Raw genomic sequence first — 14,749 nt, forward strand, 5'->3', positions numbered from 1 at the left:
TATACGTTTGTTATACTGTGTTTCAACAAAATATTATGTTAAGGATACCATCATTTCAGTCCAGGCCTATTTCATGAGTTTTATTGTATTTTTAATTCTGTGGAAGCATGGTTGAAATGCAATGTCTGACTATCATTTGTTCATTTTCATAGATTTATTTATTACTTTTGTCAGATCAAGTTTCTGTGATCATTGTGAAATTTTCTGCCATTAAAGTGTAGGAGTAGTAAATATTTTGACTCCACAGCCACTTTCCGGAAATTAACACGCAGTGGATGTTGGAGAGTGAAAATTACAAATTTGCCATTTTATTACCCAACACGTAGTGCCCAGATTGTGCTCCAGGAGACACACACCATAAATTAAGTGGGTTCTTCTCACTATAATATTGCTAAACTGGCTGAAGAGCCCGGCGTTGCCCAGGAATACTAACTAACTGTGGTTAGTAATAACAAATTATAATAATTATCCTCCATCCCATAGTGCGTGCCCATATACCCATCATACATATCCTCCATCCCATAGTCCCGTGCCCATATACCCATCATACATATCCTCCATCCCATAGTCCCGTGCCCATATACCCATCATACATATCCTCCATCCCATAGTCCCGTGCCCATATACCCATCATACATATCCTCCATCCCATAGTCCCGTGCCCATATACCCATTGACATCATCGTTACCATGGCAATCATGACAATCTAAGCCATTGCATCCTATTATGACGTCAGGATCGTCATGGCAACCATTATGACACCATAATGAGGGCCAGGGCTTGGTACACACACACACACACACACAGCTTTATATATTGCTTAATACAGGGATCCTAAATATTGTTTGAGCAGACTCAGAAGTGAGCTTTTTTTGCTGGATTGATTTGTAGAAACCCTGTTGCTTTTAAACTGCATTTGAGCCACTAATAGTGTGAGAACCTCTGTTTTTCCATTGACAGATGATGGACCTGAGTGAGGACTTGTTTTTTGTGAGATGAGAATTGGTATTATTTTCGCCTACATAATTTTGATAGGTTTCTTTTAATTCAATATGTAGGAGGCAGAATGTACCAACAATTGAACACCACACACTATTGGTTCATCCAACAAGGTTTTCTATTAGACTGTGAACTGTTATTGTCTCGGTAAATGAAGTTTTTTACATAGCTTGCCATATTTATGGACAGTTTAAGCAGAAATGTTCAAAAATATAAAACTCAAGGATATTTTATTAAAAATTGTTTTTTATCTTAGCAGATGACTGTACCAGGAGATCAGAGGGACAGCTGACATCTTTAATTTTTAAATGTGATGATCTTGAGATCCTACAAGATATAACTGAAGTGAATGCCATTACTGCAAATATGCCATCATCCCTTCACATCAAAGATCTTTCATCTGATCCTATGCAACAGGTCCCATCTTCTGATTCATTACCGAGTACTAAGAAAAATCAAAGTCACAAAATAAGCTTTAAAAAACAAACTGCTCTGAAAGCAAAGAAGCCTTTTTCTTGTTCAGAATGTGGGAAATGTTTTGCATATAAATCAAATTGTGTTACGCACCGGAGAACCCACACAGGGGAGAAGCCTTTTTCATGTTCAGAATGTGGGAAATGTTTTGCACATAAATCAAATTGTCTAACGCACCGGAGAACCCACACAGGGGGTAAGCCTTTTTCATGTTCAGAATGTGGGAAATGTTTTGCACACAAATCAGAGTTTGTTAAGCACCGGAGAACCCACACAGGGGAGAAGCCTTTTTCCTGTTCAGAATGTGGGAAATGTTTTGCACAGAAATCAGATTATGTTAACCACCGGAGAACCCACACAGGAGAGAAGCCTTTTTCCTGTTCAGAATGTGGGAAATGTTTTGCACATAAATCAGATTATGTTAAGCACCGGAGAACCCACACAGGGGAGAAGCCTTTTTCATGTTCAGAATGTGAGAAATCTTTTAACCGGAAAGAACAACTTGTTAGTCACCAGTGGACCCACACAGGGGAGAAGCCTTTTTCCTGTTCGGAATGTGGAAAATGTTTTACCTGGAAATCGGTTCTTGACAACCACCAGAGAACCCACAAAGGGGAGAAGCCTTTTTCATGTTCAGAATGTGGGAAATGTTTTACCTGGAAATCAGCTTGTGTTAAGCACCAGATAATCCACACAGGGGAGAAGCCTTTTTCATGTTCAGAATGTGAGAAATCTTTTAACCGGAAAGCAGATCTTGTTAGTCACCAGAGAACCCACACAGGGGAGAAGCCTTTTTCATGTTCAGAATGTGGGAAATGTTTTACACATAAATCAGCTTGTACTGTACACCAGAGAACCCACACAGGGGTGAAACCTTTTTCATGTTTAGAATGTGGGAAATGTTTTACCCGGAAAGCGCTTCTTGTTAGTCACCGGAGAACTCACACAGAGGAGAAGCCTTTTTCATTTTCTTAATGTGGGAAATATTTTACTTGGAAATCAACTGTTAATAAACATCAGAGATGTCACATGGGGAGAAGCCTTTTTTATGTTCATAATGTTGGAATAGTTTTAACCAAAATTAGATTTTCAATGGGTTGGCTCTTGTCATTCCTCATGTTTGCTGACAAAAGGATGAAACTAAACTTTATTAATACCAAATATAAAACTATGCACATAATTCACCCCCTGAAGGCTAGCCAGAAGGTGACTAATAGATAAAACATATACCCCCACGTCTCAGTATATAGGGTGAGGTGACGTATTCACATTCACTCTCCAAGCCTCTCATTTCTACCGATTTTGTTGTCCTCACCAAAGGCGACTCATCAGGAGACTTTAATATTGACTAGATAAAAAAACCTAAAGTCATGTATCATGTGTGGTGTGACTGGTGGTCGTGTGGTTAATGAGAGGTATATGTCACAGAGATGGATTTTCCCTGCGATGCATCCCGGAGTATTCTGTCTTTAGTGCACATGGGTCCGGTTTGCTGGTAGCTATGAGATTGGGAGGGTCTGGCTACCCATATTACCTCACCTCTGGGTGAGGGTGCTGACTGTACCCCTGTTTTCCTTCAGGACCTGCAGTGAGGTCATGACTATGTGACCAGCCCATGGGATCCATACCTCACCTGTGGGTGTGGTTACAGCCTACATAATGGAGGTTGTGGTTTAGCACATAGTATGTGACTTGGGAGGTAGAAGGCCTTCTGTGTGTATGGCTCAAGACGGAGCCTCCGGCCTGGACATTGCCCTAGCCTGTGTGCTCACAGGGCCTGAGGGAACAAAGCCCAACTAAGGACTGTTTGTGTTGCTTTTGCCTGCTGTGAAGGTCGGTTACCTTGTGTTGTTGCTTTGGGGTTTATGGAGCAAATAAACCCACACAGACTCTTTTAAGCCCCAAGGGTGGTTTGCACGTTCATGACCGGGCCAATTTTTACAATTCTGACCACTGTTCCTTTATGAGGTAATGACTCTGAAAGGCTTCCATGGATCCTGGTGATTCTGACTTTGTTTACTCATGACATATTGTACTTCATGTTAGTGGTAAAATTTCATTCATATAACTTGCGTTTATTTGTGAAAAAAACGGAAATTTGGCGAAAATTTTGAAAATTTCGCAATTTTCCAACTTTGAATTTTTGTGCCCTTAAATCACAGAGATACGGCACACAAAAAACTTGATAAGTAACATTTCCCACATGTTTATTTTACATCAGCACAATTTTGGAACCAAAATTTTTTTCTGTTAGGAAGTTATAAGGGTTAAAAATTGACCAGCGATTTCTCATTTTTGCAACACCTTTTTATTTTTACGGACCACTTCACATTTGAAGCCACTTTGAGGGGTCTATATGATAGAAAATACCCAAAAGTGACACCATTCTAAAAACTGCACCCCTTAAGGTGCTCAAAACCACATTCAAGAAGTTTATTAACCCTTTAGGTACGTCACAAGAATTTTTTAAATATTTAAAAAAAAATGAACATTTAACTTTTCACAAAAAAATACTTCAGGTTCAATTTTTATTTTAGCAAGGGTAACAGGAGAAACTGGACTGCAAAAGTTATTGTGCAATTTGTCCTGAGTACGCTGATACCTGATATGTGGGGGGTAACCACTGTTTCGGCGCATGGCAGACCTCAGAAGGGAAGGAGCGCCGTTTGACTTTTTCAATGCAAAATTGGCTGGAATTCAGATCGGACGCCATGTCGCGTATGGAGAGCCCCTGATGTACCTAAACAGTGGAAACCCCCCACAAGTGACCCATTTTGGAAACAAGACCCCACAAGGAACTTATCTAGGTATGTGGTGAGAACTTTGAACCCACAAGGGCTTCACAGAAGTTTATAACGTACAGCGGTACAATTAAAGAATCATATTTTTTCCACAAAAATGATCTTTTCACCCCCAATTTTTATTTTCCCAAGGGTAACAGGACCCTACAAGTTATTGTGCAATTTGTCCTGAGTAGGCTGATACCCCATATGTGGGTGTAAATGACTATTTGGGCGCATGGCAGAGCTCGCAAGGGAAGCAGCGCCATTTGACGTTTTTGGCTCGAATTGAGATCGGACACCATGTCGCGATTGGAAAACCCCTGATGTACCAAAACAGTGGAAACCCCCCACAAATGACACCATTTTGGAAACTAGATCCCCCCAAGGAACTTATCTAGATGTGTGGTGAGAACTTTGAACCCCCAAGCAGGGCTGTGGAGTCCGTAAACCAAACCTGCGACTCCAACTTACACCGACTCCACGACTCCGACTCCCACATATATTGCTTATATTTAAGTGAAAAATTTATTGTAGTACAATGTGAACATCAGACATTTAATCATTTCTATGATCCAATAATCAAGATATTTAGGGTATGTGCACACGCTGCGGTTTCCGCTGCGTTTCCGCAGCGGTTTTGGCCGCTGCGGACCCGCAGCAGCTTTAGCTGCGGTGTACAGTACCATTCAAATGAATGGTAAAACAAAACCGCTGTGCTGACGTTGCGGAAAAATCTGCGCGGATTTGCTGCGGTTTTGAAACCGCAGAAAGAATTGACATGTCAATTCTTTCTGCGGAATCTGCAGCGGGTTCCTATCTCCACCATTGTGGAGATGGTGAATCCGCAGGACCAAACCGCAGTTAAAACCGCAGATAATCCGCAGGTCTTTTGACCTGCGGATTATCTGCGGTTTTTGCAAAATCCGTGCGGATTAATCCGCAGCGGATTCCGCAGCGTCTGCACACACCCTAAGATAGAACATAATATCTATTTATTGGAATACAACTTTAGAACACAAAAAACGTAATAAATTGTAAATATGTAATACACTATGTAATATCGATTACATACATACGGTGCAGACCAAAGTTTGGACACACCTTCTCATGCAAAGAGTTTTCTTTTATTTCATGACTATGAAAATTGTAGATTCACTCTGAAAGGCATCAAAACTATGAATAAACAAAAAAGTGTGAAACAACTGAAAATATGTCTTATATTGTAGATTCTTCAAAGTAGCCACCTTTTGCTTTGATTACTGCTTTGCACCCTCTTGGCATTCTCTTGATGAGCTTCAAGAGGTAGTCACCGGAAATGGTCTTCCAACAGTCTTGAAGGAGTTCCCAGAGGTGCTTAGCACTTGTTGGCCCTTTTGCCTTCACTCTGCGGTCCAGCTCACCCCAAGCCATCTCGATTGGGTTCAGGTCTGGTGACTGTGGAGGCCAGGTCATCTGGTGAAGCACCCCCATCACTCTCCTTGGTCAAATAGCCCTTACACAGCCTGTAGGTGTGTTTGGGGTCATTGTCTTGTTGAAAAATAAATGATGGTCCAACTAAATGCAAACCGGATGGAATAGCATACTGCTGCAAGATGCTGTGGTAGCCATCCTGGTTCAATATGCCTTCAATTTTGAATAAATCCCCAACAGTGTCACCAGCAACGCACTATCACACCTCCTCATCCATGCTTCACGGTGGGAACCAGGCATGTAGAGTCCATCCGTTCACCTTTTCTGCGTCGCACAAAGACACGGTGGTTGGAACCAAAGATCTCAAACTTGGATTCATCAGACCAAAGCACAGATTTCCACTGGTCTAATGTCCATTCCTTGTGTTCTTTAGCCCAAACAAGTCTCTTCTGCTTGTTGCCTGTCCGTTGCCGTGGTTTCCTAGCAGCTATTTTACCATGAAGGCCTGCTGCACAAAGTCTCCTCTTAACAGTTGTAGAGAGATGTGTCTGCTGCTAGAACTCTGTGTGGCATTGACCTTGTCTCTAATCTGAGCTGCTGTTAACCTGCGATTTCTGAGGCTGGTGACTCGGATGAACTTATCCTCCGCAGCAGAGATGACTCTTGGTCTTCCTTTCCTGGGGCGGTCCTCATGTGAGCCAGTTTCTTTGTAGTGCTTTATGGTTTTTGCCACTGCACTTGGGGACACTTTCAAACTTTTTCCAATTTTTCGGACTGACTGACCTTCATTTCTTAAAGTAATGATGGCCACTCGTTTTTCTTTACTTCGCTGCTTTTTTCTTGCAATAATACAAATTCTAACAGTCTATTCAGTAGGACTATCAGCTGTGTATCCACCAGACTTCTGCACAACACAACTGATGGTCCCAACCCCATTTATAAGGCAAGAAGTCACACTTATTAAACCTGACAGGGCACACCTGTGAAGTGAAAACCATATCCGGTGACTTCCTCTTGAAGCTCATCAAGAGAATGCCAATATATATATATATAACATTATGACTTATCTCAGCTAAGACAAAGCCTAGATCCTCAGGCTACATTCACACCATGGGCATAGCCCGGATCAAACCTTGGGGGGGCAGAACCTCGTACAGTTGCGCAGAACCTCATACTGCACACCTCAGATGCTGCCGAACCTCATACTGCACACCCCTACACTTGAAAATAAACCCTGCACCTTAAGAAGATGTGATGAATGGCAGTTTATTTATTCCAACTATCAATTGATGTTGATGTGTTACTGAAGACGAGCAATGCCTGTCCTGGGAGTCCTTTTGAGCAGCTATGAGGTGTGCCTGACTGGTGTTAAAAAAAAAAGGAGTGTTAGTCTGTGTGCTATCCGGCTTTCATTCTTTTTGGTACAGATATGATATGGATAGACAGATATGGATAAATGGATTTATAGATAGATGGATAGAGCAGATTTCTAATCTGCTTTTGCTATTGAAAACATTATCTATGAGCTCAAAAACCTTTCAGGTGATGCAGTTTTTTAAAAAGCTGATCTGCTTTTGCAGCTGAAAAACGTATCTTCAAAAAACGCAGGAAAAACGCTGTGTGTGAATGTAGCCTTAGATCAGGAATAGAACAGCCATTTATAGGACATTTTATAACTTTCCCAAATTCCTATGAAAAAATATTCAGCACATTCTGCATTGAACTACTGTACCCAATTTATTATATATTTTAGGAGTCTGAGTCGGTCCATTTTATACCGACTCCACCAAAATGAGCTCCGACTCAGACTCCACAGCCCTGCCCCCAAGGGCTTCACAGAAGTTTATAACATACAGCCGTGCAATTAAAAAATATTTTTCCCACAAAAATGATCTTTTCACCCTCAATTCTTATTTTCCAAGGGTAACAGGACCCTAAAAGTTATTGTGCAATTTGTCCTGAGTGCGCTGATACCCCACATGTGGGGGTAAACCACTATTTGGGCGCATGGCAGAGCTCCGAAGGGAAGCAGCGCCATTTGACGTTTTTGGCTGGAATTGAGATCGGACACCATGTCGCGTTTGGAAAGCCCCTGATGTACCAAAACAGCAGAAACCCCCCACAAATGACACCATTTTGGAAACTAGACCCCCCCAAGGAACTTATCTAGATGTGTCGTGAGCACTTTGAACCCTCCAGTGCTTCACAGAAGTTTATAACAACCGGGCGTGAAAATAAAAAAATCGTATTTTTTCAACAAACATGATCTTTTAGTCACCAATTTTTTTATTTTCCCAAGGGTACAAGGAGAAATTGGACCCCAAAAGTTGTTGTCCAATTTGTCCTGAGTACAATGACACCCCATATGTGGGAGAAAACTACTGTATGGGCACACTTCGGGGCTCGGAAGGGAAGTAGTGACGTTTTGGAATGCAGACTTTGATGGAATGGTCTGCGGGTGTCATGTTGCCTTTGGAGAGCCCCTGATGTACCTAAAGTATTGAAACTCCCCACATTTGACCCCATTTTGGAAACTAGACCCCCCCACGTAACTTATCTAGATGTGTGGTGAGCACTTTGAACCCCCAAGTGCTTCACAGAAGTTTATAACACCTGGGCGTGAAAATAAAAAAATCATTTTTTTCCACAAAAATGATATTTTTACCCCCATTTTATTTTCCTAAGGGTAACAGGAGAAATTGGACCCCAAAAGTTGTTTTGCAATTTGTCCTGAGTATGCTGATGCCCTATATGTGGAGGTAAAACACTGTTTGGGCGCATGGCAGAGCTTGGAAGGGAAGGAGCACCATTTGACTTTTTCAACGCAGAATTAGCTGGAATTGAGATCAGACGCCATGTTGCATTTGGAGAGCACCTGATGTGCCCAAACAGTGGAAACCCCCAATTCTAACTCCAACCCTAACCCCAACACACCCCTAACCCTAATCTCAGCCCTAACCCTAGCCCTAATGGGAAAATGGAAATAAACATATTTTTTTTAATTTTATTATTTTTCCCTAACTAGGGGGGTGATAACGGGGGGGTTTGATTTACTATTTATGGCGGTTTTTATGTTTGGCAGCTGTCACACGCTAAAACGCTTTTTATTGTAAAAATAGTTTTTGTATCACCACATATTGAGAGCTATAATTTTTCCGGATTTTGACCAACCGAGTCATGTGAGGTCTTATTCTTTGTGGGACGAGTTGACGTTTTTATTGGTACCATTTTCGGGCACGTGACATTTTTTGATCGCTTTTTATTCCGATTTTTGGGACGCAGAATGAACAAAAACCAGCGTTTCATGAATTTCTTTTGGGGGGTGCGTTTACACCGCTCCGCGTGCGGTAAAATTGATAAAGCGGTTTTATTCTTCGGGTCAGTACGGTTACAGCGATACCTCATTTAGGTCGTTTTTTTATGTTTTGTCGGTTTTATGCAATGAAAACTATTTTATATAAAAAAAATTATTTTTGCATCGCTTTATTCTGCGAGCTATAACTTTTTTATTTTTTTGCTGATGATGCTGTATGGCAGCTCGTTTTTTGCGGGACAAGCTGATGTTTTCAGCGGTACCATGGATATTTATATGCGTCTTTTTGATTGCGCGTTATTGCACTTTTTTTTCGGCGGTATGATAATACATCATTATTTTTTACTTTGTTTTTTATTTTTATTTTTTAAGGGGTTTGCTAAAGGGACAGTTTTATAGGGCGGGTCGTTACGGACGCGGCGATACCAAATATGTGTACTTTTATTTTTTTTTTGTTTTTTTTCAAAAAATGAATTTATTGGGGAATATTTTTTTTTTTAACTTAATTTATTTAGCGATTTTTTTTTTTTATTATTTTTACACTTTTTTTCTTTAACTTTATTACATTGTCCCAGGTGGGACATCACCGTCCTGTGACAGATCGCTGATCTGACACATCACAGATCACTGTGACAGATCAGCGATCTGTCACAGGCATAGACGCAGACTTCCTCATGCCTGCACTTTGCAGGCAGTGAGGAAGTCAGCTCCCTACAGGCCCCCGAAGGTCCCCATTGCCATCTTGGATCCGGGGACCTGCAGGGATGGAGCCCCCCCGCAGCAGCGCCGTGGGGGGCTCAGGGAAGCATGGAGGAAGCCCCCTCCCTGCCGATGCTTCCCTTTAACCCCCTGTACACCGCGATCGTGTTTGATCACAGTGTACAAGGGGTTAACGTGTCGGGGGCGGCCCTGACACATTGTGTCGGGTGTCAGCTGTGATAATCCCGTTCCTGGGAATTAAGTCCCAGGGGACATGGACAGGATAGTACGTCATATGGGATTAAGGGGTTAAAGAAGCACATCTCCTGTTTTTCCTCCTGCTGCATCTAAGTGAGTGCAAATCCTTACACATGATATTCAAAACAGTCAGAAACCTAGCCATATATAGGGAGACCCCAGACTTCAAATTATATACTTCATAAGTTTATAAGCCACTCCAGTGGCGGTCAGTCAGAAATGGAAAGTATGTGAAAATACAGTATAATTGCTTTTTCTCCTATAGGGACTGCCCTAGTTTGGTATTGTAAGGCTGGGTTCACATGTAGCGGAACTCTCGCGGAAATTACCGCGAGAATTCCGAATTCCATTCCGCGGGAAAATTAAAGTCCCGTGATATTCCCGCGGAAAAACTAGCATTTTGCAAGCGTAATTAGCTTGCAAAATGCTAGCGTTTTCCAGGCGATCTGTAGCATCGCGTGGAGAACTGATTGACAGGTTGGTCACACTTGTCAAACACAGTGTTTGACAAGTGTGACCAACTTTTTACTACTGAGGCCGCCTATGCAGCATCAGTAGTAAAAGATAAAATGTAAAAAAAAATAAAAAATGGTGTTATTATTACCTTCTGACGTCCCACGCAGCATTCCCGCCTTTCTCCACGCTCCCGTTCCCAGTAATCCTTTGCGAAAATGCCCGCGATGACGTACGTTCTCACGGGATCGCGACGTCTCACGGTCATTCGCGATGGGAATGCCAAAATGAGAAAGAAAAAGGATGTGTCGGCTGCTGAGAAGCAACAAATTGTGGAGTATTTAGGTCAAGGCGTGGCTACAATCAACATTGCCAAGACACTTCATCGTGATCATCGCACAATCAAGAAGTATGTAGCTGATTCCCAGCACACACTTGTGCGTGCTGATAAGGAAAAATTGAGGACTCTTTCCAACAGGCAATTGCGTCAGGTTAAAAGAGAAGCTGCAAAAATGCCTTGTCATTGCAGCAGACAAGTTTTTGAAGCTGCTGGTGCCTCCAACGTCCCCCGAACAACAAGATGCAGGGTCCTTCAGAGGTTTGCAGCTGTGCGTAAGCCATCCTGTCGACCACCTCTATCCACTGCACACAAGCAGAAACGGCTCCAGTGGCCAAACGATACATGAAGACTGACTTCCAAACTGTTTTTTTCACCGATGAGTGCCGTGCAACGCTCGATGGTCCAGATGGATGGAGTGGAGGATGGCTGGTTGATGGACACCCCATGAAAACACGGCTAAGGCACCAACAAGGAGGAGGTGGAGTAATGTTTTGGGCTGGAATCATGGGGAGAGATTGTCGGCCCCTTTAGGATCCCTGAAGGGGTAAAGATGAACTCCATAATCTATGTGGAGTTTCTAAAACAGCACTTCCTGCCATGGTTCAAGAGGAAGAACCGTGCTTTCCGCAGCAAGATCATTTTCATGCATGATAATGCACCGTCTCGTGCTGCAAATAACACATCTGCATCTCTGGCTGCTATGGGCATAAAAGAGGACAAACTTATGGTGTGGCCACCATCTTCCCCTGACCTCAACCCCATTGAGAACCTCTGGAGCATCATCAAAAGGAGTGTCTATGATGGCGGGAGGCAGGTCACATCTAAGCAACAGCTCTGTGAGGGTATTCTGTCCACATGCAAAACAATTGAAGCACAAACCATCCAAAAACTGACAAATTCAATGGACGAGAGAGTTCAGAAGCTTCTTTCCAACAAGGGGTCCTATGTGCAAATGTAACATCACCTAGAATAAAGTTTTGACTTGAAAACTGTTTGATTTCATTTTGTAATAAGCTGATAATGCTTATAATTTCACAACTGACCATTGTTTTGTTCAAAATAAAAATAAAAAGGTTGAAAACTCTGCTGTGCATAATAATTTGGAACATGCATTTTGAGTGTTTCTTATTTTTAAAAATATACTGTTTTCATGGGCAGTTTGTTCAAAAACATTGGAATTATACTAGAATATTAGATGACTGGAAAATAACAATGACTGCAATTCATATAGGTAATTTAGAGAAAATATGCGGAAATATTTTTTGCATAATAATTTGGCACACAGTGTAAAAATATATATATCTAATATATAAAGCTCAAAGTGTGTATGTGTGTATGTATGTATGTATGTGTGTGTGTATGTCCGGGATTGGCATCCGCACCGTCGCAGCTACAGCCACAAAATTTGGCACAGTCACACATCTGGACCCCGAGAGCGTCCTAAGCTATGTTGTGAGGTGAAATTTTAACCCCGCGCATTCCAATTCGCCAAACAATTTTGCCCCTGTCTACATACTGGGGGAAAAAGTGTGTGTGTGTCAAGCCCCGCCCCTCATTCTGATGTCATAATGCCCGATCTACATACTGGGGAAAAAGTGTGTGCGTATCAAGCCCCGCCCCTCACTATGATGTCATAATGGTTGCCATGGCGACGCTGATGTCATCATAGGTTGCAAGCCCGCCCCTCATTATGATGTCATAATGGTTGACTATGGGATGGAGGATGTGTGATGGGTATAAGGGCACTGGACTATGGGATGGAGGATATGTATGACGGGTATATGGGCACGGGACTATGGGATGGCAGATATGTGATGGGTATATGGGCACAGGACTATGGGATGGAGGATATGTATGACTGGTATATGGGCATGGGACTATGGGATGGCGGATATGTATGATGGGTATATGGGTACGGGACTGTGGGATGGAGAATATATATGATGGGTATATAGGCATGGGACTATGAGAAGAAGGATGTGTGATGGGTATATGGGCACTCGACTATGGGATGGCGAATATGTATGATGGGTATATGGGCATGGGACTATGGGATGGAGGATGTGTGATGGGTATATGGGCATGGGACTATGGGATGGAGGATGTGTGATGGGTATATGGGCACTCGACTATGGGATGGAGGATATGTATGATGGGTATATGGGCACTGGACTATGGGATGGAGGATAATTATAATTTGCTATAACTAACTACAGTTAGTTACTATGCCTGGGCAGCGGCAGGCTCTTCAGCTAGTAAATATATACATACATACACAGTGCCTTGCGAAAGTTCGGCTCCCTGGAACTTTTCAACCTTTTCCCACATATCATGCTTCAAACATAAAGATACCAAATGTAAATTTTTGGTGAAGAATCAACAACAAGTGGGACACAATTGTGAAGTTGAATAAAATTTATTGGCTATTTTACATTTTTGTGGAAATACAAAAACTGAAAAGTGGGGCGTGCAATATTATTCGGCCCCTTTACTTTCAGTGCAGCAAACTCACTCCAGAAGTTCATTGTGGATCTCTGAATGATCCAATGTTGTCCTAATGATAAATATAATCCACCTGTCTCCGTATAAATGCACCTGCTCTCTGATAGACTCAGCGTCCTGTTTGAAGCACAGGGAGCATCATGAAGACCAAGGAACACAACAGGCAGGTCTGTGATACTGTTTTGGAGAAGTTTAAAGCCGGATTTGGATACAAAATTATTTCCAAAATTTTAAACCTACCAAGGAGCACTGTGCAAGCGAGCATATTGAAATGGAAGGAGTATCATACCACTGCAAATCTACCAAGACCTGGCCGTCCCACTAAACTTTCATCTCAAACAAGGTGAAGACTGATCAGAGATGCAGCCAAGAGGCCCATGATCACTCTGGATGAACTTCAGAGATCTACCGCTGAGGTGGGACAGTCTGTCCATTGGACAACAATCAGTCGTACACTGCACAAATCTGGCCTTTATGGAAGAGTGGCAAGAAGAAAGTCATTTCTCAAAGATATCCATAAAAAGTGTCATTTAAAGTTTTCAACAAGCCACCTGGGAGACACACCAAACATGTGGAAGAAGGCGCTCTGGTCAGATGAAACCAAAATCGAACTTTTTGGCAACAATGCCAAACGATATGTTTGGCGTAAAGGCAACTCAGCTCATTACCCTGCACACACCATCTCCACTGTCAAACGTGGTGGTAGCATCATGGTTTGGGCCTGCTTTTCTTCAGCAGGGACAGGGAAATTGGTTAAAATTGATGGGAAGATGGATGAAGCCAAATACAGGACCATTCTTGAAGAAAACCTGTTGGAGTCTGCAAAAGACCTGAGACTGGGACGGAGATTTGTCTTCCAACAAGACAATGATCCCAAACATAAAGCAAAATCTACAATGGAATGGTTCACAAATAAGCGTATCCAGGTGTTAGAATGGCCAAGTCAAAGTCCAGACCTGAATCCAATCAAGAATCTGTGGAAGAGCTGGAAACTGCTGTTCACAAACGATCTCCATCAAACCTCACTGAGCTCGAGCTGTTTGCCAAGGAAGAATTGGCAAGAATTTTAGTCTCTCGATGTATAAAACTGATAGACATACCCCAAGTGACTTGCAGCTGTAATCGCAGCTAAAGGTGGCGCAACAAAGTATTAAGTTAAAGGGGCCGTATAATATTGCACGCCCCACTTTCAGTTTTTGATTTTCCACAAAAATTTAAAATAACCAATAAATTTCATTCAACTTCACAATTGTGTCCCACTTGTTGTTGATTCTTCACCAAAAATTTACATTTGGTATCTTTATGTTTGAAGCATGATATGTGGGAAAAGGTTGGAAAATCCCAGGGGGCCGAATACGTTCGCAAGGCACTGTGTGTGTGTGTGTGTGTGTGTGTGTATGTATGTGTATATATATATATATATATATATATATATAATAATTTTTTTCTCTCTGTACTCATTCTTCATGTTTGGCCTCATTAAAATAAGAACACTCATACTCTGCTGGCGTGCCGGC

General features: G+C 42.1%; 1 protein-coding gene across 6 annotated transcripts in view; it reads left to right on the forward strand.

Annotated features, from left to right (window-relative positions):
- LOC141094207 (uncharacterized) overlaps window positions 1-14,749 on the forward strand; it is a 258,337-nt gene that overhangs the window by 166,473 nt on the left and 77,115 nt on the right. Inside the window, exon 7 of one of the 6 annotated variants that reach the window (XM_073579996.1) lies at window positions 1,257-2,502. The exons of 4 other annotated variants lie outside the window; for them this stretch is intronic. In XM_073579996.1, coding sequence (XP_073436097.1) covers window positions 1,257-2,449 — 1,193 coding nt within the window. In that variant the 3' untranslated portion in view covers window positions 2,450-2,502. Of the gene's footprint in view, window positions 1-1,256; window positions 2,503-14,749 lie in introns of those variants that run through there. One more of the 6 variants, XM_073579997.1, reaches the window with a different exon arrangement.

This window comes from Dendrobates tinctorius, unplaced genomic scaffold (assembly GCF_039654945.1).
Source record: "Dendrobates tinctorius isolate UK_male_01 unplaced genomic scaffold, ASM3965494v1 ptg000063l, whole genome shotgun sequence".
Classification (NCBI taxonomy): Eukaryota; Metazoa; Chordata; class Amphibia; order Anura; family Dendrobatidae; genus Dendrobates; species Dendrobates tinctorius.